This window comes from Struthio camelus, chromosome 1 (assembly GCF_040807025.1).
Source record: "Struthio camelus isolate bStrCam1 chromosome 1, bStrCam1.hap1, whole genome shotgun sequence".
NCBI lineage: Eukaryota > Metazoa > Chordata > Aves > Struthioniformes > Struthionidae > Struthio > Struthio camelus.
The window spans coordinates 51,898,904-51,923,597 of NC_090942.1; the positions used below are offsets into that span (position 1 = coordinate 51,898,904).

At 41.2% G+C, this 24,694-nt stretch overlaps 2 protein-coding genes across 9 annotated transcripts in view; both read right to left on the reverse strand.

The window, feature by feature from the left end:
- Positions 1 to 18,020, reverse strand: part of NR2C1 (nuclear receptor subfamily 2 group C member 1) — a 55,923-nt gene extending 37,903 nt beyond the window's left edge. For 2 of the 7 annotated variants that reach the window (XM_068937854.1, XM_068937822.1), the window contains exon 1: positions 17,902 to 18,016. The gene's annotated coding sequence lies outside the window, so the exon portion shown is untranslated. Of the gene's footprint in view, positions 1 to 17,189; positions 17,536 to 17,901 lie in introns of those variants that run through there. The other 5 variants (XM_068937846.1, XM_068937862.1, XM_068937872.1 and 2 more) reach the window with 5 other exon arrangements.
- Positions 18,021 to 20,908: 2,888 nt separating this feature from the next.
- FGD6 (FYVE, RhoGEF and PH domain containing 6) overlaps positions 20,909 to 24,694 on the reverse strand; it is a 79,175-nt gene continuing 75,389 nt past the window's right edge. For both annotated transcript variants that reach the window (XM_068937911.1, XM_068937917.1), the window contains exon 21: positions 20,909 to 24,425. In XM_068937911.1, the coding sequence (XP_068794012.1) occupies positions 24,389 to 24,425 (37 nt within the window). In that variant the 3' untranslated portion in view covers positions 20,909 to 24,388. The remainder of the gene's footprint in view (positions 24,426 to 24,694) is intronic.

Genomic DNA, 24,694 nt, shown 5'->3' on the forward strand with positions numbered 1-24,694 from the left:
AAGCAATCATGAATTATTCAACATTATAAAAGTTTTCCCCCCCCGACTCTGCACTATGCAAAGTGAATAAAAAAGATTTTATTCTCTTCCAACAGTTACTGAATACACTGATATCCTTAAAATCGGCTTCACTGTTGGACTTCACAATTTAGTTGAACGCACACTGGAAACATGAGCTTATTATTCCCTTTGTTTGTGTCTGGACCCCACGTGCCCCAGAGGGCCCTGCAGGCTCTCCCCTGACACGGGGTCTGGGTGCTGGTGCCCCAGGTCCATCCCGCGGCCCTGCTGTGGCCTGCGCACAGGCCTGGCTGCTGCCCTGCTCTGCTCGCGTGGGTCCCCAGGGGCTGCGCCTCGCTGGGGACAGCACGGCCAGGCTGGCCCCATGGTCGCCCCGGCTCACACCTTCCCTGCTGCAGCAGCACACTCCGGTTGCTCCACGACATTTTAAGATGTTTAGGAAGAAAAACATTTTCTCCTGTAGCTATAACCATAGTATCCTTCTCTCTTCAAATTCTTTGAAATAACTGATGACAGTACATTTAATGTGTCCTCACTTTTCCAGGGCTACTTATTTTTAATCAGTTTTTTGCCTTGCCCAGCTCGTTACGCTTCAGTCCTGATTGCTTCCTTCATCGACTTCCCCTGCCAGCCCAGCTCTTCCCTGCGGTGCTGATGAAGCATTTGGTCTCCGAGCTCACGTCTGATAGGCAAGCAAGCAAGCAAAGCTTCTTCAACGGTATTTTCCTTGAGCTTTTCCCGAGGCCAAATTCTGGCCCCCATCTTTCATTAGCTAATATAAATAGTTCATTATTGTTATTTAACAGTAAATCTTCCAGGATAGGGAACTTCATCCATTTTTTGCAAAGTGTAGCCTAATACAAAATGTTTAATGACATACCCAGACTGGATTACAGCTATAACCCACATTTCTGCAAATACAGGTCTGTAAGGAACATTTAATATGCCTTCGTCAGCCAGATATTGCTTCGCTAAATTCTTAAAAAAAATCCTCCCCATGCACTTTGTGCACTATATACATAAGTTGCATATGCAATCTATTAACACCCTAACAAGTTAGAAGGCAGCCATTCAGAGTTTATAGCGATTACACTTTGGACAGGTGGAAAAAATAAATAAATAAAATAACCACTAAGATTCAACAAAAAGTTCAGACTTTCTCTCTTGAAAGTACTGTTATTTTTAAACAACTGCACATTCATCTTCGTTGATCAGAATTCAAATGTATCCTAAGTCAGAACTCTGATTTGAAACGATATGGATTTTCACTTCAACAAGTTCAAGAACAAAACAGTTCACAAAATTATGTACATTTTATATTTTTTCTCATTCCTCCCTGCCAGTTTTAACAGAACCAAACTACACTTAGCAACACAAATGTAAAGAAGATACACTAGTCTGAACTGGCGTTATCCTCCAAGTCTTGTGTTCCACAGCTTTTGTGCAGACATGGCATACAGGTACATCAAGTTTGCAGTCTTGGCCGTGCATACTTACCAGGGCCAAGCCTGTGGGCCCACATGCCTCACCACCCACTTCAGAACATAAAAGGGCGGGAAAAAACTAAGAAATCCTTTATTTCATCAGCAGAGATACCAGGTTTTATAAGCGTCTGTGCTACTAGGAAAGTATGACAGGTGATACGATATATACTGATACTGTAGCCCAGAGAACAACAGTTACAGTAAGGTAACTGTTACGGTAATATTAAGTGCTTATTGAGATGCATATTCCACTTGCGGTCACTACTTCAAGTAACTAAGGCATTAGAAAGTATTTACATCTACTTAAATGCTGGCTGTAGAACAGCTTTAATAGATAACATTTACTGGAATAAAACAATATATTTTGACATACAAATCTCCAATACTTCTAAAAGAAGCGTCTAAATCTTCTAAATCCACTGGAGTAGGCTTTTAAAATGGTTAGCACAATGACCTAATTGCTAGGAATATTTAATGCAGTTTAAAAGGGAAAAGGGGCAAGTTTTATCCTCTCTGCAAGCTCTATGAATAAGCTAGAAGAATGCCCTACAAATCTGAGTCTTAGCTAGAACAACAGTGAGCACAAAAGCTGTACTGTCTGGTGGCTTCTTCCAAGACACGCTGCAATGGAGAAGCCATGTTACTTTGCCCAGAGGACAGACACCAGATGAGGATTTAAACAGGAAGCTTTACCAGATCCAAAAAACAAAATTGGTTTGTTTAAGCTGGATGGCCAGACCATTCCAGCCATATTCTGTCTGAATTTTCTGATGATCCCAAGAGCCAGCAAAATTAACGGATCTGCAGTAGCAAGTCCATGACTCCTGGGGACTTGACACCTATGAGAACTATGTTTTCACAGCCAGATGATGCTCCACGGGCTGACAGACAAATCACCCTGCACACTCTGGGAAAGAAAAAAGTCTTTCTTACTGGGCTATGTGTATGCAGCATAGCACATACTCATAAGGTAAACTCTCACCTGTGTTTTAGGGTGTATTTAAAGCTTGTGCTGTTGATTTTGGCCTGAAAAAGACATATCTTTGCTGTAGCAAACTTTTTGGGGGCGGTGGGAGTTCATATCAACTTAGAGTCCCAAGGAAGTGAGCAGTTGAAGAACAAAGACGGAAATTTGCTGTGGATCTCTGTTTAACGAGAGCGCATTTCAGATAACGTAAAACTTGTACTGTCTTCTCAACTATTTTGCCATATTGCCAAATACTCACTAGAAGTATTTTAGTGAGAATTTTTACTGGTAATGGCAGAATTCTGTACTGGTGTAACACCTGTGTGTAACAAGAAATACCTCTTGTCAGCAAAACACATGACTGTAAGAACACAGGTATTTTTACATTAATTCAAAGAATAAGTAAGAGCCAGTATTGCCACCCAGAACTAAAAAAACACTTAAAATATTCAGTGCTCCCGAAGCCAGAACTGGCCATAACCTTCCTTTATTCTTAGGCGTTAAGAGTAAAAGAAAATATACTAATATTGCTCCTAAGAGAACAGCGGAAGAGGCTCTCTAAAAGAGACTCCATGTCCTGATGTCTGATTTCTGCAAGAATTCTACATTAGAGATGAGAAAAAGGAAGGAGGAGTTTGGAACAAAATAAAGTGGTGCAGTTACAGCCCCCAGCACATACTGAACTCTGGCAATACAGTCCAAATGCCATGAAAATAGAGCAAATTTTAAACTGAAAGGGCACTGATGAGCAAATCCATTCATAAACTGCTTTAAAAGCAAAATGCTTTAAAAGATTTAATGATTGTTCAACAAATACCTAATGAAATTACAATGGACTTTGAAAGCCCAACTAGATCAATACTCCTTAAACAAAATAACCCCCCTCTCTTCCCCCAATCAGAAGAATTTTACTGGTCAAAAAAGATTTTGAGATGTGATTCTCAGAACCAAGAAAGAGTAGTCCATGTTTACAAGAGCTTTCAAAACTCAGCTATCTCAGGACTTGAAGAACATACTCTCTCCATTCAAAACACATTTAAGGAGGTTTTTCCTCAACAACTATAATCTTTAGAGAATGACCTACAAAAGGTATAGCTCTCAGAAACAATCCCTCAATAAAGCATAACAAACAACGTATTCATCATCAAGAAGCTCAACCATCACATAAGGTCACCTTTAAGAATGTTAGTTTCAACATAATGCTAGATCCTATCCCTAATAGTGCATCTTAGGAGAAAAAAAAAGTTATTTGCTTTAGCTCCTTACAAGTAGCTTAGTATAAACACTGCAAAAATAAGCAGAAAATACAACTTGAAACTTAAACTCTTGATCATAGTTAGTCATGGATTCACCAGCTATGAGCTTGAAGTACAAATCTATATATGTCCTAAACCTGTTGAGACACAAGCCTCAAATCAAAACACAAAGCTTTTCAACTATTCATCCTGTCATTCTGTGTTGCAAGTTAAACCATTGTGCAGTTCAGATGCACGCGTCTGCAGTGCTGTTTTGGTAGGAAATAACACGTGATCTTGGGAATCAAGTGGTATGTGTTTTAAGGAAACACACACTGCACCCACTGCTTAGTTCCTCTAAACTGCATGCTACTCCCTCACAGCTAAGATGTATTAGCAAAACAAGCTAGCTTAAATAAATGCTGAAAGTTTTTAAACTGTCATGTTTTACTTTACAACAAAACAGTGGAGGAATACACATGCAGTAAACTATGATGTTCCAGCCACAAGGAAAGTAACTTTCAGAGAGAGAGGCAAAAAAACCCAATCAGAAGTGAAATTGCAACTTTATCCAAAAGAGCCATCTGCCTCTCACCGCTTGAATAGAGTACTTCAAGCATACAAACAAGACTGAACTCTTACAATGAAGAGGAATCTGGAGAATAGGCTGCCCTTCCTCTTCACACTGTCTGGAATAAGCACAAGGAAACTTAGCCCACGGGTGCAGAACCAGCTGTCAAAGCCAGACAAACCTTCTGACCAGAAGCATGTGGGGCATATATACAACAGAAGAGGAATATACTCACCTGAGTAAGAATCTGCAGCTACCACAGGCAGGCAACAACAAAGAGTTGCCAGGGTAAATTGACAGAACACTTTTAATAGCTTGCAAGGACTATTAACTAGCTGTTCCTTAGCTCAGCCTACTAAAATAAAACTGCAAACTGTCAGTGCTCTTCCTGCTACAATTGTATTATTATTAGCAACGGAAAACTTCTGGAAAGAAATCTAGTATCTGATATAGATACAGCCTAGACTATTGACTACCTCGAGTAGCAGACAGCCCTGAAAACCATGTTGGTACTCAACACAAAACATTAAGCAAACCACAGAATCACAGAATGGGCAAGGTTGGAAGAGACCTCTGGAGATCATCTAGTCCATCCTCCCTGCTCAAGCAGGGTCATCTAGAGCACATTGCCCAGGATCGCGTCCAGGCGGGTTTTGAATATCTCCAAGGAAGGAGACTCCACAACCTCTCTGGGCAACCTGTGCCAGTGCTCACAGTAGTTTTCCTTAGACTCAAATGGAACTGCCTGTGTTTCAGTTTCTGCCCATTGCCTCTTGTCCTGTTGCTGGGCACCACTGAGAAGAGACCGGCTTCATCCTCTCAACACCCTCCCTTCAGATACTCATACACATTGATGAGATCCCCTCTCAGTCTTCTCTTCTCCAGGCTCAACAGGCCCAGCTCTCTCAGCCTTTCTTCAGAGGAGAGATGCTCCAGTCCCCTCATCATCTCAGTAGCCCTCCGCTGGACTCTCTCCAGGAGTGCCATGTCTCTCTTGGACTGGGGAGCCCAGAGTTGGGCGCGGTACTCCAGGGGAGGCCTCCCCAGGGCTGAGGAGAGGGGCAGGATCACCTCCCTCCATCTGCTGGCAACACTCTGCCTAATGCAGCCCAGGATCCCCTTGGCCTTCTTGGCCACAAGGGCACATTGCTGGCTCATGCTCAGCTTGCTGTCCACCAGCACTCCCAGGTCCTTCTCTGCAGAGCTGCTTTCCAGCAGGTCAGTCCTCAGCCTGTCCTGGTGAATGGGGTTATTCCTCCCCAGAGGCAGGACCCTGCACTTGCTTATGTTGAACTTCAGGAGGTTCCTCTCCACCCAACTCTCCGGCCTGTCCAGGTCCCTCTGAATGGCAGCACAGTCTTCTGGTGTGTCAGCCACTCCTCCTAGTTTATCATCAGCAAACTTGCTGAGGGTGCCCTCTGTCCCTTCCTCCAGGTCACTGATGAATACATTGAACAAGACTGGACTAAGTATTGACCCCTGGGGGACACCGCTAGCTCCAGGCCTCCAACTAGACTCTGCGCCACTGACCACAGCCCTCTGAGCTCTGCCTTCCAGCCAGTTCTCAATACACCTCACTCTCCACTCATCCAACCCACACTTGCTGAGCTTACCTAGGAGGATGTGATGGGAGACTGTGTCAAAAGCCTTGCTGAAGTCCAGGGAGACAACATCCACTGCTCTGCCCTCATCTACCCAGCCAGTCATCCCATCAGAGAAGGCTATCAGATTGGTCAAGCATGATTTCCCTTTGGTGGATCTGTGCTGACTACTCCTGATCACCTTCTTGTCCTCCATCATCAGTTGTTCCATCACCTTTCCAGGGATGGAGGTGAGGCTGACGGGCCTGTAGTTTTCTGGCTCCTCCTCCTTGCCCTTTTTGAAGACGGGGGTGACATTGGCTTTCTTCCAGTCCTCAGGCACCTCTCCTGATCTCCAGGACCTTTCCAAGATGATGGAGAGTGGCCTAGCAATAACATCCGCCAGCTCCCTCAGCACTCATGGGTGCATCCCATCGGGGCCCATGGATTTGTGGATGTCAAGTTTGCCCAAACGATCTCTAACTCGATCCTCCTCAACCAAGGGAGAGTCTTCCTTTCTCCAAGCCTTCCTCTCTTGTCCCCAGGGAACCTCTGACATGCAGTTATTATAACCAATACTGAAAAACCAGATGCCTCAACAAATATAACAACTAAACACATTACAACTAAAATTACAATAACTGTGTGTACGTGTATGACTACATATATAGCTCTAAGAGGGTACTGAGCTTGTCTCTATAAGTTTTTGAGGTTATACTACAGAGCTGTAAGTGCTTCATTTATAAACGCTAATAAACCCTTTTATGGAGAGGCTGTGAAATTTAAATCAGTCAGACTTGCAAATTGTTAAATTTATAAACTTAGTTTAAGTTAGTCCTCTTCAAGGTACAGAACATATTGGCGTGTTTATACTATTGCAATATTGCATCTTTAAGCTTCTGTGCAGAAAAGAGTCTGTACACAAAATTAAACTACGACCATTTAAAATTGATATATGCCAATATATCCCCCTGAGAATTATTTAACACAGATGAGTTTTTAAGACCGATGTACATCAGGCCTGATCTATGAAGTTACACTGATTAGGAGGATATGATCTTATTCTGGCTTCACTTTAGAAAGTGAAATTTCTTTCTGCATGCAAGAACCACCTGCAGATTAATCCTCCTTAGTAATCAGTATCTCACTCCTACAACAGTTCTTAGAAGCAAGAATTGATCAGTCTGAAACCTCTTAATTTAACAGCTCTTCCAAGCTATGCTATCTCTGCTTATAATACCCTATTGAATTAATCCTCCATCTAGTTTTCTCACTCCTAGTGTACATGTGGGTCGGATGGTGAATCATCAGAGACCACTGTATCATTCTGAAGTTTATCATTACTGTTTGTGTTAAAATGCCATGCAGTAAACAGTATTGCTCAGCAACTGGCTCAACAGCAGCTCAGCCATCTGTGTACTATAGGTGGGATGACAGCTAGGACTGCTAACCATCAGGGGTTGTGCAGATGCTCTTGATTAGGCAACAGAGCTCTTGAAAAAGTAAAGACCGGAGGCTTAATTTTGGCCTGAAGAGCTGAAATTCCCATGCACTTAAATTTTGACACTTGCAGCTTCAAGGTGCATAAACATGAGCACAGTAGGCCTTTTCTCCCCCCCTCCCTTTTTTTTTTTTTTTTAAATTTTGTAACCCCTAAACACAAGAGCACTAATTGACCAATTCAGCGCTCATAACAGTTTTACTCTGCACTTAAATGCTTTATGTTAAAATCCAGTGCACTGAGAGAGCTTGCTCTGAAGAACACCATCTACACTGGCAAAAAACACACAAACTTCAGTGCTTAATTTACAAACTTTCGGTCATCATTTAATGCCACAAGTAAACTGATGAAACAGCTAGATGAAACAGGCATTCCTATCCTATTCCCCCATTTTTGCCTTATTTCTTAATCTTGTCCTTGTGCTGGTATTGGTATACATCTAACCTTCCAAGGAGTCAGTTCAAGAAACTGAACTGGCAGAAATTTCTTTCTGATTTGTAGAGTCAGGATATGGTTTCAAAGGCAGCTTGAGCAGAACTACCTGTGGGAAGGAGGTCCTGTTCATCTTGAGTAAGCTCTGCTGGTCCCCTGATCACACAGTAAACCCATCTAACTCACTAAAAAGACAGAAAAGCACCAAACATCTGCTAAGTAAGCACGCTAAATCAATTTGCTTTGCAATCAAATTAATTCCAGAGCAGGCAAAAGCGAGAACGTGTGGTTAGATGTTAAGGGAGGGAGTAAGAAGGAAGATGAGAAAGGAGGTAAAATTCCCTTTGCATTTTTAATAGTGGGGAAGCTGTTAATTCAGTTCATCTGCACTGTAAGACTGCACCCTTTATTTTCAGCCTATTTAGCTGAAGAAGCTCACTGTGGAGTCAGAAAAGCACCACTTCCAGTTCTGCAAAGCAGCAAGACTGCCTCTTTGAATATGTTAGACTATGCCTCTTTGAATATGTTAGTCTATGCCTCCTGACATTAGAGAGGCGGAGACTACAGACAACTCCTTAAGCAACCTTGGAACAGATGTAAGAAGTTTAATAGTTCACCTTTAGCTTACCTAAGGTATCTAAGTTATATTTCACATCAGGTATGCATAATCACTCTTTAGAGATGCCTGTAATGAATTAAACAAACAGAAAGAAAATGTAGGCTTATATAATACAAGAAAAAAAGCTAAAACATATTTAGCACCACATACTTTCATGTTTTAGAAGGTTATTTTTCTGAATCTCTCTAGCCAAAACTCAAAAATATTCAATTGCTTCATGAAAGTCTTGCGATTAATACATTCTGAACTTGGAGTTATCTGGGAAATCTTCTCTAAATGCTTTAGAACAATTCTTACATTTCTCAGTAAACAAAAAGATTCAGATTAACTTCTTCCACAGTTTGAGTTTGGAGCTTCAATAACTGCAAGTAAACTTCAAGCTGCCTATGTAAAGTGAATTGAATTCAGAGATACTTCTTTATTCCAGACCTGTCCAAACCATGTCACATACTTCCAAGGCATTCATCGGGTAGCATAAATGTTTTTTACTACTAGTATAGAAAATAAGTAGATTTGAATCAAATAACTGATTCAGACTGTTTTACTTTCCTTTCAAGGGAACAAGACTAGTCAAGATAAACCAGCCTTTATCCAGATGCTAAAGATTTCTAATCATGTTTGTATTTCCTTTCTAATACTATCTACAAGAATAAAGCAGTAAGATCTGGAATTCAAAAAGAAATCGGGAGAGCACAACATGAAAAACTGCACATGTTTTTATGACCCTTTTAAAAGATTCCATAATTAAATATATGAAAAAGAATGAACTGCAGACTATAATATTATTACTCCAAGAAGGGGAAAGAGAGAGCTAAAGCTCCTGCCAATATATCAAACGCTATGAAAAGTTGTTAGCAAAGCTTAACTAATTAATTTTTACCCCATATCCCACTCTGAATACTCTTGCAAATTATTTTCCTCACTCACTGATTTTACCATGACATCTCTTTCATTCAGCTGCTCTACTGGCTTCCCTTTCTCACATCAGACTTAAGTTCCTTGCCTTTATTTCTCAGAACCTTCAGAGTGAAAGTGAAGTGATAAAGAAATGCTTTGCCCTGTGACCGTTTAGCCAATAATACCATTCTCTGCTTAAACACCCAAAGGACTTGCTTCTGTAACTTTGGCCTTCTGTAAAAGCAGCCATTAAGACTACAGAGACTCTTTCTAAAACTACATAAAACTAACACACAATCCTCCTTCAATTCTTCTTAAAGGAGACGTGCTGCTTATAGAAAACTGACAACATCTAGACTGTCAACACGATTAGATCACCACCTCCCCAACTGTCCAATATTTTCTTTTGCAGCTGTGTATCCCATCAGATTGTGGTGAGCAGTTCGTACATTTTTTCATCAATGGTAAATTTCTGGGGCCAGGGAAAAATCACTTTCTTGGAAGATATCCAACTCGGTAAGGCCACTCTTCTATTACTCTAGGTAAAGAGTAACACAAACATTAGCACCTGTATTTATACTGATTAGACCTACTTTAGCAGGTATAATCACTGCATGTGTTTTTGAAGCTATTTCTTGAGTGCTTAACAATATTATTTCCCATATAATTAAATAAAAAAAATGAAGCTCTTTCAAAGACCTGTGAAACAGAAACTAACTCCCATTGAAAGAATCCATCTATTTCCTTCTGAACATCTCAGTCTCCCTAGTCCCATCTATTAGAAAAAGCATCTAAAAGCAGGTATTTTGATTAAAGATAGGCATTAGATCTTTTCTATATTACTCAAAAGGCTTTTATTGTATGTCTCCTTAATCTTCAGACTCATAAATAAAATGTAATTTTTAATCTCTTTCTGTGTGTAGACCCTATGCAAATATTGTTCATTTATGCCCCCACTAAATGAGTCAGTGAGCCTTCTTAGCAGGCAGAGTCAAGATTATTTTTAAATACTTCACTGCCATTAGCGTTAGCCCAAACTTGTTGGTGCTGAACCTGGCATCATTGCCAACGGTGTTCCATCGCTACTTTAAACAAGTAGCTCCATGAGCCACTGTGTCAGTGGAAGAGATTCGTCAGCTTGCACTAACCATTCAACCACATTGTCTGCCTCTTGCTTAGTTTGCATATGCCAGCATTTTCCCAATGTTTTAATCAAGATAAGTTAGCAAAGAACTACTATTTAAATTGTTTGCGTTTGGCTTACTTCAACTGAAATCGGTTAAAAGCGCTCCTGTGAGAGCGGCCAGCACACGTGAGAGCCAACAGTCAGGAACACGACCCTATCCACTGGTAGAGCTATATCCAGAAGACATCAATGTTTAATTCATGCCCTTGTCCAGAGACAAAAGTTGTACAATTTTAATGATCGCAGTATGAAGTTCCTGCTAATGGGATAAAAAAAATACTATACCAGTATAGACTGAGGAATTTAAATTCCATAGCAGTAGGAGTATCATTTGATATTTGGACTCTCTACCTGATAGAAACGGTAATGTCTCTTGGTCTGTTACATTACATTGCACTGCTGCTATAGTTGCATCACTATAACGTATCTTGACTCTGATATAACACCCTTTAAAGGAAGGAGAACAAACTGCATCAGTATGAAGTACAACATGCCAAAATTTTGTCCACCCAAGGTCTTGAGTTTACTTTAAAAACACATACACACAAAACCCCGTCACAGTACTTACCAGTATAGTCTTACTGCTGCAAAAACAATGCTTGTAAAATGTTAGTAGTTTCATTTATTCTGCTAATGCTGTCAAACCAGTTTGACTCCATATATGCATGGAATGCATGCATGTTAACATAAGGGTCTTTTCTGACATTAATTTACTTGTGGAATACATACCAGTAAAAGATCAGATGTGCACTTAAACTAATGTAGTTAGGAAGAACTTTGCACATACTTTTGAGGTATGAGCATCTGAACTAGTTTTTTTATGGTGGAACAAGTTACTGTGAACCTTTCTTTCTGCTCTTATATCACAGAAAAGATACGTATGAGAAGATTAACAATTTTTAGAAAAGCTCAAGAAGTTATCATAGCGGAAAGATAGCCAGGGAGAAAATTCCTCTTAGAAGAAATTGTCTTAAGCTGTTTTTATAGTCATACTACTGCAGTAGTAAATGATTCCAACAGATCTCAGAAAATTAACTAAGGATTTGCTATCCTAGCTCAGGTCATCACATTGGGCTTACATGTGCTCCATATCTTAAAACAGAAACTAGCCTTCATTTTCATTGTCAAATGTCACCTTGTCCTAATTAAGAATTTAGCACAACCTACACAGAACTTGTTTAATGAAGAGCTGTAGGTAAAATGAAAGATATTTAAAAAAAAAAAATCACTCTATGTCTAGATGTGACAGTTAGGGGTTTTGTTACTTGTTTTAAACACCAAGGCTTTTTAAAATTAGGAATAGTATTCTGCAGTGCTTTATAAATAATAAATCAAGCCAAGGAATCCAAATACATTTGTGAAACAAATGATGCTATTCTGGCTCAAAACTGCATACAAAAAAAAAAATCTCAGTGAACACAGGAACCTAAACAAGCTATTCTTGGATTATTATTCTATAAACCATATTGCTCAAGATGGTAGAACAGTTGGCAGACTTAAAGGAGTAACATTCTCTTCATCAATGAACTAAGGAATATTTATGCAGTGCTTGACACGCAGTTAGATGCTGCTTATTTGCATGACATCAAGATGTAGAGAATACACGTATTGTAAGAGATAGAAAACTGAAGTAGCTAGAATTGCAGGCAAGCAAGGGAAGACTGGACACTTGTGAAAGCATAAGGGAGTAAGTAGAAGGCATATACCAACCGAGAAAAAGATGTATTTGCAAGCATGGCTGTACAATTCATTTTAAGTCCTTGCTCTTACTGCTTTAAAACTGCTGTGTTTAATTTTTTACATAAGCAAGCACTACAGTGGGAGGAATGGTGAGGAAACAGGATTGCTACGATGAACTTTCAGGAAACCATTCAGTCATTCTTACAATTTGGGCCACCAAAGGAGAGGCCTCACTTTCAGCCCTGTGCTCCAACTGCTTTCATTATACCTTCTCTAGAACTTGCCTGAACCCCTACAGAGTTGATTCAACTCACCAGCCCCACAAGAAACTGGGGGCAGGCAGGGTGGTGGGAAGGGGGCTGTCTGCAAGCTGAATCCGTTCACATAAGCACCGGCGCTAGGTAAGGAGGGGGCTATTTAATCAGGTCAAGATGTCTTTTATAGCTACAGTCACAGACTGCATCTCCACTTGAAGCTGCCAAAATCTGCCATGGTTACACACAAAAAACTGAACTGGTTCCCTGTAGGAAGGCTGAAGCTGCACAGCAAACCAGATCAGGAAATTCATCTGGTTGAAGACTCCCTCATCCCCCTTACTGGATTAATTTCAGCCAGGTCAGTTCTCCTACCTGACTACTGCAAAGCCGTGCATAGACTATGCTAACGCAAGACAACGAGCACGAATACGCCTTTCAGAACACACGGTGGATCTGGCATTACACCCACTGTGGCACTGTTGCACCATTTCAGGCAAAGGGGCAGCCGCACTCCTAGCTATGATTTTTCTCCCTCTTTGTATTCAGTCTAGCGGTTGTACAACTTCAAGGTAAGCTGATGCTCTGAATCTATTCACCCTGTAGCTAATAATTGCTCTGTGTGACACAAGAAAAGCAGAGGAAAGCAGGAATAAGACCTTTTCTTTTGGAAGAAGTGCCTATTGTCACACCACCTTATGTATAACACCCCATTGCACTCATAGGTGTGATGTGACGTTATTGCTTGGAGCATTCACTGAACTACAGTCCCAGGCAAGGTAGTCTGAAGCTATTCTACAGAAAGGACTTTCAAACCTACAACTTAAACAGTACTACTTATACCTCTCCCCTTGCAACTTGCACATGTTCCTGTATTTCACAGAAATTTCCTTCAGGAAAAAAGATGGAGTTTTGCAGACATCCTTCCAGTGAACCGGGGCCAATATGGTTCACTCTGGATAAATACCATCTTCATCCTCCTCTTCCCAGACTTTTAATTTTATCAACTGCACAGAGTAATTTTTGTTAGAGGGCAAGCTTTTTTCCCCCCTCCCCTTCTTCCTACAAACAGTGGTACATATTGCAACGCCTAAAACATGCATTGCACTAACACTAAGAAGGGCAGAGTACTGGTCCCAAAGACTTCCAGCATCACCTTCTGTTTGTAAGATCACTCAAAGTTTAATTAAGTATCCATAACTCCAAGAGATTTCTTCCCCCCCCACCCCCGTGGCTTCACAGTAAGGTTATTTAACATCCGCCTCCTCCTCCTGGCGTTTGTTACCTATGTTTTTGTCATAAAATGTTCAAAAACTCATGCTATCTCTATAAATTAGGAAGCTATCATTTAACATGCAAACTGGAAAATCTACCATTTTGCAATTTAAAGTAGCTTTTTATTTGAACCTGAAAATAAGTTTGACTATTGAGCAGCTCATGAAAATTTTGCATTAGGCTGTGAGCAGAAACATCATTTATTATGCCAAATCTTTTAAAGTAAGAATACAGAACTATATTAGAAAAAAAAAGCAGAGAAGTTTTGGTAGCTAGATATGAGATAAACAGAGATGGTATGCAAAGCACTCTGGAAAAAAATATTCAGATTAAGTCAGTCAAGAGTGAAAGCATTAGTCATGTTGACACTTACACTGTCCTGCCAATACTTCAAAAGAAACCTATTACCAAAATAAATGGGGCAGTTTTCACAGCACAGTTATTGTCAGGCTATAAACAGACACCCCAACTTATTTGAGGTGACATAACAATTAATTATAATTAGTATGATAATATTAGGGTTTTTGGGTTTTTTTAAGTTACTGGTTTACTCCTATAAGGGCAAAATTCACAGCTTAGCCCAAAGTGCATTATTACCAAGTTGAACAGAATTAATTCAAATAAGGCCTGACCCAAAGTAACAAAATTAATTTAAGTATTGGTGTAGAATGGCAGTTCTTATACCATAATTTTCAGAAAGGAATGTACTTCCTTACAAGATCTGTAGCACTACACGGGACTCTCACAACGCAAAACATATCCCACAACATCACAGAATTGGAAACAAAGACCTCTGATTCTTCAGAAGATAAATCCTTTGTTCCTTTGTTACTTTGAGAATATGGTTGGTACTCTCTAATGCAATAACCTCTGGAATCAAAGGCTGATGACTGAAGGACAAGGATATGGACAGGACTACACACACAATAAGAATTCGGTTAACTGCACCTTTGCAGTTTTATCTGCCATACTCACATTGATGAAATACTCTTTTGTGACAGTCTACCGTATGCCACTAATGTACATGTACAAGTTTAAATTGGTAAAAGCAGTCTGACACCACTGAGGAATAATCGCCTCAAAATGGTTGTCATTTAACCAAATTGTTTTGCAAGTCTACTTTGAACTTTTTGTATCACCAGAATGGAACTTGGGTATTGTTTTGTTTTCCTTGATGCCTTGAAAAAAAGAATATATACATACATATATATAGCTACGTACTCCACTCCCAAGTTGCAGTCTGAGTGTGACTAAAAAGCTTATGCAGACAGCTGTGCCAGTCAGAGTCTACTGTCCCCACGCCTGCCCCCCACTGCTCACCATTTCCCCTATGCTGGATGTTAATAACCCCATAGGTTCGTGAAAGCAGCTACTCAAATGAGAGCTCCCTAACCTGTTCCAATCAAAACTGAGGTTAGCAAAGGCTTACTATTTGAACCGCTTAAGCCAGGATGGCTGCTAATGCAGGAAAAGAATACCTATCCTCTGTTGTCCTCCCACAGGCTGTAGCAGTGACAACTGAAATCCAGAGTTCTTTCGCCAGTAGAACAAACATGTACAAGTTCGACACAACACCACTATATTCCTTCTACACAGAAGAGGCCCCTATACTAAGGACAAGTCTGGGGTTTTTTTTCCTCCCCCCAATACTGCTATGAGACACAGCTTATCTTCTTTAGGAAAACTGCTGTCTTTCATGAAGCGTAAAGAAATTACAGCAACTTCACTGGCTGCATAAATTTTAATTATATAATACTATAAGCACACATTAAGACAAAATGAAAATTAAATATCAGCAAAGAGAAAAGCAGATTGATCTTGCCAGTCTAAATATTTAGATTTCGTATTAGGAATGAAAATCAATTTTTACTGGACTAGCATATCAGCTTTAGGCATTTTGTAATTATATTTTGCACTTGAACTGTTTAATGGCATGCTACAGTATCAGTGCTCATTTCTTTCAATACTTCTTTAATCACAGAATACAATCATGAAATAATTCACATTGAAAGGTACTTCTGGAGGTCACCTAGTCCAAACACACCCCACCCCACCACCTGAGTCAATTTCACAGTTACATTGGCTGCTTTAGGCTTTGTCTTCAGAGGCTAGGAAGTTTGATAAGAAAAACAAGGTAGACTTAAAACTAAAACAACCCCCTCAGCCTAGCCTGGGCTAGGCTTGTTCTTAAAAGATCAGAACTCCCACCAATTTCTTCCCCTTCAGAAGAACTTTTTACATTAAAATATAAGAAAAACAAAAATATTAAGTGCCCCAAGTGTTGAGGGAAAAAGTTATAGCTAGATAATAGACCTATTGTGAGTTATCTTGTGAGAAGCATCCTCTTAATCTGTCATTGCAGAATTTAGCAGACTTAGCAAGTGGTGTCTATCCAGATGAGGCAGGCTACATGAACTACAGAAGCATCTGAAGACCCCACTTTCTGCCCATCAGATGATCTCAGTCATGTCCCCCACATGACCATGCGTGTGCACACACCCTTGTTCACTATCACATCACAAGATTTGCTCATGTGATAGGAGAGGGACTGCAATGTCTCTGAAGAAAGAGCTTCAGACAGAAGAAGTGAAACACTTCACAGACCTTCAGGATTTCCCTTAGACGAAAGTCCCCCAGGAAAGCAGGACTGTGAGGAGCAGGCTGCAGGCTAACTGCTGTTGGATTAGGACATCTCATGTCACAACTGGCTACTGTAGACTACAAAAAGTCTTTATAGAGCTATTTTCAAGGTGTAACTTGTTGTCACAGAAAAAGCCATTCAAAATTACTAAGTGCTGCAGAAGAAAGTCACCGGTGAACATTGTTCTCCCAATACAGCAGTTGGGTGACTCCCCTTCTGTATCCCCCCCCCCACTTTTTTTTTTTTTTTAAAGCAGGAACTTTTTATTTCTACCTACACAATGCTGATTCTGAAAACAGGGAGCTGTCCTACAGAAAACTATGAGAATCACTTCCCCCCATCTTATTTTTCTGACAGATATTGATGTAGCTTTTCTTACTACACCACCTTTCCCAAGTCCACCTTTAACACTATTCATTAGCCTCTGATTAGAGATTAAGAAAGCCCACCTCAGTTTTTCAAATGGCACGGCCACACTCATCTCATAGTAAAACTAGTTTATTTGCAGAACATACACCACTTCCTCAGTTCTCTCTGCAATTTATAGATTTAGCCCGAGGTAAAAGGCTGTGCTTTTACTCTCTTAAACAACATACAGCAATACTCTCTGGAAGAAATAAGAACAACCCACAAACAACTCCTGTTCATCAAAAAAAAAAAAATCCCACCCATCCACACAAAAATACGGTGCAGTGACGGGGTTGTCTGCCCCAACAAAAGTAACAGATGGAGTTACTCAGAACAAACCCGGAGCCACAGAGCCATCTAAGAGCTCCGAGCCAGGGGGTGACGGGAGCCAGCAGCCACGGAGCGACTGGGGAGGATGGGGGGCAGCGAGCCACTCACCCGACACGGCCCCCGCGCGGGGCCGGGGCCGAGCTCCGCCGCCGGGGGGAAGCAGGGGAAGGAAGAGAGGGAGGGAGGGAGGAGGACCGGTCGCCACGCTTCAGCCCGGGCCCATCCTGTCGCCTGCCCGCGGCCAGGCCTCAGGCGACGGCTCTCCACCTCTGCCCTCCCCCGGGAGCCATCACGGCCATGGCGGGGGGGGGGGGGGAAGGAGGCGTCGCGGGGCTGCGGCGAGACGGCGCAGGGCAGGGGGAGGGGGAGGGGGCAGCTTCGCAGCCAGCGGGGCCGCACAGCGGCGCCCCGCACAAAATGGCTGCGGCGGGGCGCGCACAACCGGCGCGGGGGCGGAGGGAGGAAGGGCGGCGAGGGCCCAGCACAAGGGGAACCTCGCCCGCGGCCGCCCCCTCCCCCCCCCACCCCGGGAGGCGGGGGCCGGAGCCCCGCCGCGGCCCCGGGACGCGGCAGCCGGCGCCGCCCGGATGCGGAGCGGCGGGAGCCGCAAGCTGTTCCTGTAGGTGAAAGGTCGGGGGGCGCGGAGCCGCCGCCGGCAGCCGCCCGCGGCACCACGAGCGGCCTGAGGCGGGGCGGGGGCCCGCGCCGCGCCGCGCTCAGGGGGGGAACGGAGCCGTTAACGGGCGGGCACGAGCACGCAGGCGCGCACCCGGCCGGCCGGCCAGCCGGCCACCCCCGCGAGGCCGAGGGAGTCGCTCACCTGGCGGGCCCGGCTGCCGGCGGCCTCTCCGGCGGGCTTATTTGTCGGTGGCGGCTCCGGCTGCCGGAGGTCAGAGTTCGCGACCCCGCCCCCTCGGCGCGCCGCTGCCCCGCCCCGCCGCCGCCGCCGCTGCGCCTGCGCCCAGCCGCCCTGCGGGGCGGGCGGAGGAGGAGGGATGCGCGCAATGGCGGCGGTGGAAGGGGCGGGGGTGGGGGGTGGAGGGGTGAGCTGCGGGGGGGGCCTCGCTGCGGGCGCGCCCCCTTCCCCCCCACCAGGGGGCGCTGTGGGCCGGCAGCCGTTAACGGCGGCGCGAGGCCGGGCGGGCCCGGCGGGCAACGGCTCCGCCCGCCGGCGGCGGCAGTAGGCGGCGCGGAGGTAGGGTGGGTTCCTAGTGTGGTGCGAGCTCCGATTTTGGCTTTGAGCAGCGGATACTGAGGCAAACACGGCGGTTACGCTGTTGCAGATCCAGTCCCAAGCATCTGCCCTGCGGTGAAGACCTAAGTCACGGAGGATGCGAGTTTGCAGCCGGTGATGACATAAGTCACTTCACCCCTCCGTGACTTACCCTAGAAGTTCAACCGACCCTCTGTGAAAGAGCTACCCTCGGTCAGCCACGGCCCGGAGAAAAAAAGGCTGTGTCAGTTAAAGGTCAACACTGCTCCGAAGGGAGTTTGAAAAGGCAGCAGGGAACCTGACTCTGCTCCTCAGGCCGAGCTCGGGCGGTGCCTTCCCTTTCCACATGGTGCCAAACTAGCAACTTTACTGCTGTTTCGGTTCTTTATACCTCTACGTTCTTCTTGAGCAAAGTTGAGTGAGCAATATTTATGCTAATGAGGGACTTTGGTTTTAAGTAGTAGTAGTAACTATTTTTAAAATATGTCCCTGCTTTTCTTCCTTTTCCATCTGTTCAACGGCGATCGTAGAGCTGTGGTTAGAGATCAGCAGGAATCACAAAGGCCACCATGGCCGTATACACAATTTCATTATCTGATTTTTTAACGTTCATACCACTTTATATATTTCTACTGAATCAGATGACATCAGCACCAACGTTTGAGAAGCAGAGATATGAACTACCCTGAAGAATACAAGCAATTTATATGTTAACATTAATAAAACCATTCACGTTCTTATCTTGCCAATTCCTTTACTGCTTTTCCTCCCACCCACCCAAAGATCCACAGCTGCAGATGCATATAGCTTATTCTGTTTGAGATTACTAGTTCTGTCAGAATTAGCAAGCTTCACATTTGTTTTTTGATCGAACACGTTCTCTAAAGTTAAATGCAAATAAACATTATGGAAAAGATTTAACTTGGAGCAATTAACTTCCTAGGCATTTCCTGAAAGTGTAGGATGTTACAGCATTTTCAGTTTACCATACTTGTCACTTCCGAAACTAGCACATCAGCTTTCTAAATGAAGGAGCTTATTGCAGTTTAATTAAACAAATACTAAGGAACTTGCACTAAAGCCAATTTCAAACAAGTATTTTGATATCCTCAGTAGAGCAGAAATGACACTGTAACCAATGAAGCGTTGACATTTTTATAAGTGACCCAATTCATCATTGGTCTGTATTACAAAGGTGCAATCCACGTAGCTGTGTCAGCCAGGATTATGAGCAAGAGATACATCCCTACCGAAAATATTCATGGAAGCAAAATCCTTTCTGCTGTTACTGCAAAGTTATCAAAAAAAAAGCGCTTTCAAACATCTCTTGGTGAAGTACAAGGAGGCAGGATAACTAAGCTGACAGAAAAATCTCTTCCATATGGGCTCTACTAAAATACTTAACGCCAATGGAAACTATGTGATAAAGGCACACTTCAATTGACACAACAGAAATGAATTTTGTAAAAGCATTTATTAATATAACATCCTTCTTTTGACCTTGCCATAAATAACTTTTTTAATTCTTTAGAATGATTATTTCTTAGGATATTCTCTTTGCCATGGGTATGTCTATTCATAACAATGTGCTAAAGAATTAATTTAAACAAATTAGCTTGAATATCAGATGCAATAAGCACTGGGAGCTGGATGATCAGATTAGTTTCTTTTTTAAAAAGAGAAATGTGACCACAGCAATGGGATGGGTAAATTCACATATTTGTGGCTGAAGAGGGAGAGAGAAGTAAAATCCTGTTTCCTCATTTTTATGAGGAAAATGATTTCTGATCAGTTTTGACCAGGAGACTGAGATAGCAGCCTGTTTATTCTGTTTCTTGTGTTCTGGAACTGTCTTACCTACAGTGATAAATATTCAAAAACATTGCATTAATGAAGTGCTTTCTCTCTGGATTAATTTATCCTAGTTAGCTGTCACAGCTGCAGCTATAATTTCAACTCATATACCTCTCAATAACACTGCATTATAGGACACAGACATAGGGAGCCTAGTTTGTTCTCAGGCATCAGTGGTGTCTAGGTGACCCAGCTAAGAAGGACTGCTGTCCCTCATAGCTGGGGGGCAGTTTCAGGAGATGTACAGGAGACACACGCCTGCTTCTTGGCATTCTGCAGGACTGCTCAGGAGTGAGTAAACTGGATTGCTGTGCTTTGTCTCCACTTCTGCCTGCAACACAGGCTCCTCACCCTGTTGTGAAAAGGCTCCCTAGAAAATTGAAACATCATTAACTTGTGAAGGCATAGGCTTTTAGTTCTGGAGGGTGGGAAAACAGGAACAGAAAGTGAAGAACTAGAGGCAAGGGCCAGCTACAGGCAAGAAGGTGGAAATAGTTTTCATGGCAAGGATGCCAGTTTTGGCAGTAGGAATGTATATAGAGTATGGGTTGACATGAGCAAGATAATTCACTTAAAACTTGTTTCAGGTGGTCAGCAAACTCAGCAGCAATATGTCAGCCTGTGCATATAACCTACCTTTTCAAAGTTTTTCCTGTTCGTAATGGCCAGACCTAGTATAGACTTTAAATTAAAACAGGCATGCAGGATAACGATAGCAAATTCTGCCATTTGGAAATCAATGAATGAATGAATAAACTGATTCAATTAATGTGAATTTATTTATACAAAAATGATACATATCCACAAGAATATTTACAACAATTTTTGGCACTTTTCATTTACAAAATAAAGATTCTATTCTTTCATTTAGACAGTACGTTTAGGACTGCTCCAAATAAAAGTATATTTGGATGGTAAATTCACTGGACGGGAGCAAGGGCAAACAAATGCATTGAATGTGTCTCTCCAAACACTCTTTACCTTGTGATGTAATATAAATAATTTGGTAGTCCACTTTCCATACACAAAAATAAATCTAGTGAAATATGTTCCATAGTTGTTCATCCATCCATTTATTTTAAGTACTGCAGGGATAATAAAAAGCTTTACGTCAAGGATTTCTTAAAATCAATTCAGGATCCTAAAACCTTTCATTTATCCAAGATCAAGGATGCTAGAACTAATCTTCAATGCTAATGTTTGTCTCATACTCTACTAACCAACTTTAAATAACTATTAACTATAGATCTTTATAAGAGGTAGCCAGGTGTTTAAAAAATATTGGTCTTGTTTAATAAATCTGCTGATGTTAGAGTCAAATGTAGAAGTGAATACTTGACCTTCAGTGATAATGAATAAAAGGGCAGGAGGGAGAGACTGGGTAATAGTTTGAAAAGCAGTCATCTGAAAACATTATGAAAATACTTATGTTGTGGCTTTTGGAAATATTTTTCATATAATACAAACCACTAGTGCTAGGGAAAGCAGAAAATATTCAAATGTGTTTATACAGACAAAATTTCACTGATTTCATTCAGAATTAGACTGCAATATGTCTACTATTGTTTTTAAGGCTCTATTCACATATATTTATGGCACAGAAAGATTTTTTTTGATTGATCAGCTGCTTCTGGAAGAAGTTCTCTGACTTCTACAGAATACTTTATTTTCTTATTCTGCACCAAATCATTTAGAGGTAGTGTCATGCTACACATGAAGCAGAATTTGGGCACTTTATGTTTTCATTTTTATTGCTCTGTTTCAATTTTGCACTAAAGAAACCAATATCAAACCATAAATTTAAAAGAAAATTAACTTGCTTCTAGCCATGAACGTATTTTTTATTTGCAGGCTCAAGGCTCTCCACCTTAGCTGGTGTGCAGTCCCTGTAAAAATATTAGGGAGTTCTTCCACTTGATAATATCAATTGAAAGAGCCAGCCACATGACATCTATGTTATATTAGTAACAGCTTTATTTTGAATACAGTAAAAGCATGTCAGAAATCACCTGAAGAGACATGCTAATAGCTTACTTGGCTTCAGTCAGCAGCTGTTTCTGGAAAATTATATAAAAGCCCTTAATATTCTTTTCTTGTTATATATAAATTTATCACATTTGCATTTTAAAAAATGTGTGAATAAAGGCTTTGATCCAATTCCCACTGATTTTCAAACACTACCTGGTCAAATCTCTACTGTTCTTTACAGATGCCAGATCAACAGCCGTAAGTCCCTGGTTCACAAAGGTCCTCAGGACTCCTGAAATGCTTGAAGTCAATAAAACTAGCTAAAGCATTAGGCTTCCAAACTCCCTGCTAACTGAACAGGAGCTCTGGAAGGCAAGCTTCCCCAGAGCTGTCCGTGTTACTATCTTAGACCTGATCTTGAGGTATTACTTTGAGGGAACAACGAAATTTTGGTTTGCATTTTCATTCTCAGCCTTTCTGCTATGACTACTAACTACTAATTCTATTATCTATTTTCTGGTGTCATTTACACATTGTGAAGCCGCACCCAGCAGTGAGCTGCAGTGGACCAGGTTTTGGTACGTTCCACTGAGTTCACAATCACTGTAATCAATACGGTTAAATCCTCCCTTTCTCAATACTTATGCACGTCCCTCATGTTCCAGCAAATAATTAGCCCCAGATCCTTAAATGTAAACAATTGCAAATGCTCGATTGAGCAGGACATCAGTTAATGTATCAGTAAAAATAGATACTCCCAGGTTTTTGTCTATATTAGGACTTCCATCAATACAGGTAATTGGGGATAATTCACAGAGGAAATTCCTAACCCAAATTCTCTCCCAGTTCTATTTTGTGAGGCCATAAAATAACTGTCAACATGGATTTAAACCAGCAGTTTAAAGATGAATTGCCCTTAATCCTGTTACCGAAACTAGCTTGATCCCGATGATCACCGGAAAACATTACATACAGTAAAATTAACTGGCTGGCTACATCTGCATTGCATTTGTCATAAAAATCACTTCCTTTCATGTGTTTTTCATAGTTCTAGTTCCATTTATGCTATTACAGTGTTAACAGTTTTTCAAAAGTTAAATAGAATAAATGCACCAGAATCATCAATAAGTATTTCCTAATGAGGTATACTGACAGTTTTCTAAAGTTTAAAAAAAAAAAAAAGGTGTTTTAAAGTGTCAAAAAGAACAAACCATAGTGTAAACAAAAGGTATTCAAAGAATGGTACGCATTTTCAATGCCATCTACACTAAAAAAAAGCTGTGTTTTTTTGGTATGGCAACTCCAGTTTAAACATAATATTTATGCATCTAATATTTTAAGATTTTGGGGTGGCATATATTTATTTAATGTGTTTTGAACAGTACTTTATACAATGTTTCATTGCATACAGAATTCATTTAATGTGAAGAATTTTAACATGTATAATCTTTCCCTTTTGGGGAAAAATTCATTTAGACTCTGCTTTAATTTACTACTGGAAACGGAAAAGAAAATATATATACTGCAATTTTTTAAGAGATAATTAATTTGCTCTCTTTGGTGTCTGTAATATTGTAAAAGCTCTAGTGCGTTAGCTCTGTAATTGCAAAGTCTGTTTTAAAATATTTTTTCCCTTTCCTCTTTTTTAACAATTGAACTGTACTTTGCAAGAGCTTCTGTGATACAGAATTTGTACTACTTTACTGTACTGGTACATAGGACTTCAGCTGCCATTAAAGGAGAAAAGCAGCATTATTATACCACTTCTCATAAAGGAGTTTACATAACCAGCAAAGGTCTAAAATCTCTTTTGAAATTCCTATTCTGATCTGTTCTTGCTAAATTGCAGAGTGAGCATCAGCAACTCCAGACCTATACAAATTATGAGGAAATATACAACTGCAATAAAGTTTGTGCTTTTTAAAAAATAAAATAACAAATCTGAGAATATTCTGAGCAACCACCTGCCATTCTGAAGACAAGGGCACTTTGGAATTCAATGCAGACCTCACAAATAATTATGATCATTAAAGTAAACATTGGAATTTAATAAATAACACATTTTGTATCAACACAGAAATACAAACAATTATTTAAAAAAATATTACCTTACACTAAAAAAGCAACAGTTCCTAATTCTGACAAATATACAATTTTGTGTAGATTGACGTGGCGGGATTCCATTTCTTTGAACAACGTTGCTGTACGGTGTGTGTTTTACCATCATCTTCAGATATTTTGCTTTACACTTGCAGACCCAGTGCTAACAGTACTATAATATGGTGCCTTCTTGAAAAGCTTCTATCCACCTATTAGAAAATTAATAACTATTAGGAAGCTGCTGGTAAAAGTTCAAATCATACTGCTCACTTGCTGAAGATCACCACAAAGTGTAACATCATACATCCATTATCAGTTGCTCTTTTAGCTCAAATACCAAAAATCTGTCGAATGAGTCCAAACATTCAAAACCTGCGAATGACCTATTAAGTATCAGTACAAGGCCAGATGAAAGAAACTACTTTTTTCATACTTCTTCCCTCCTGAAATTACATACATAGAGCTTTTCAAGAAGTTA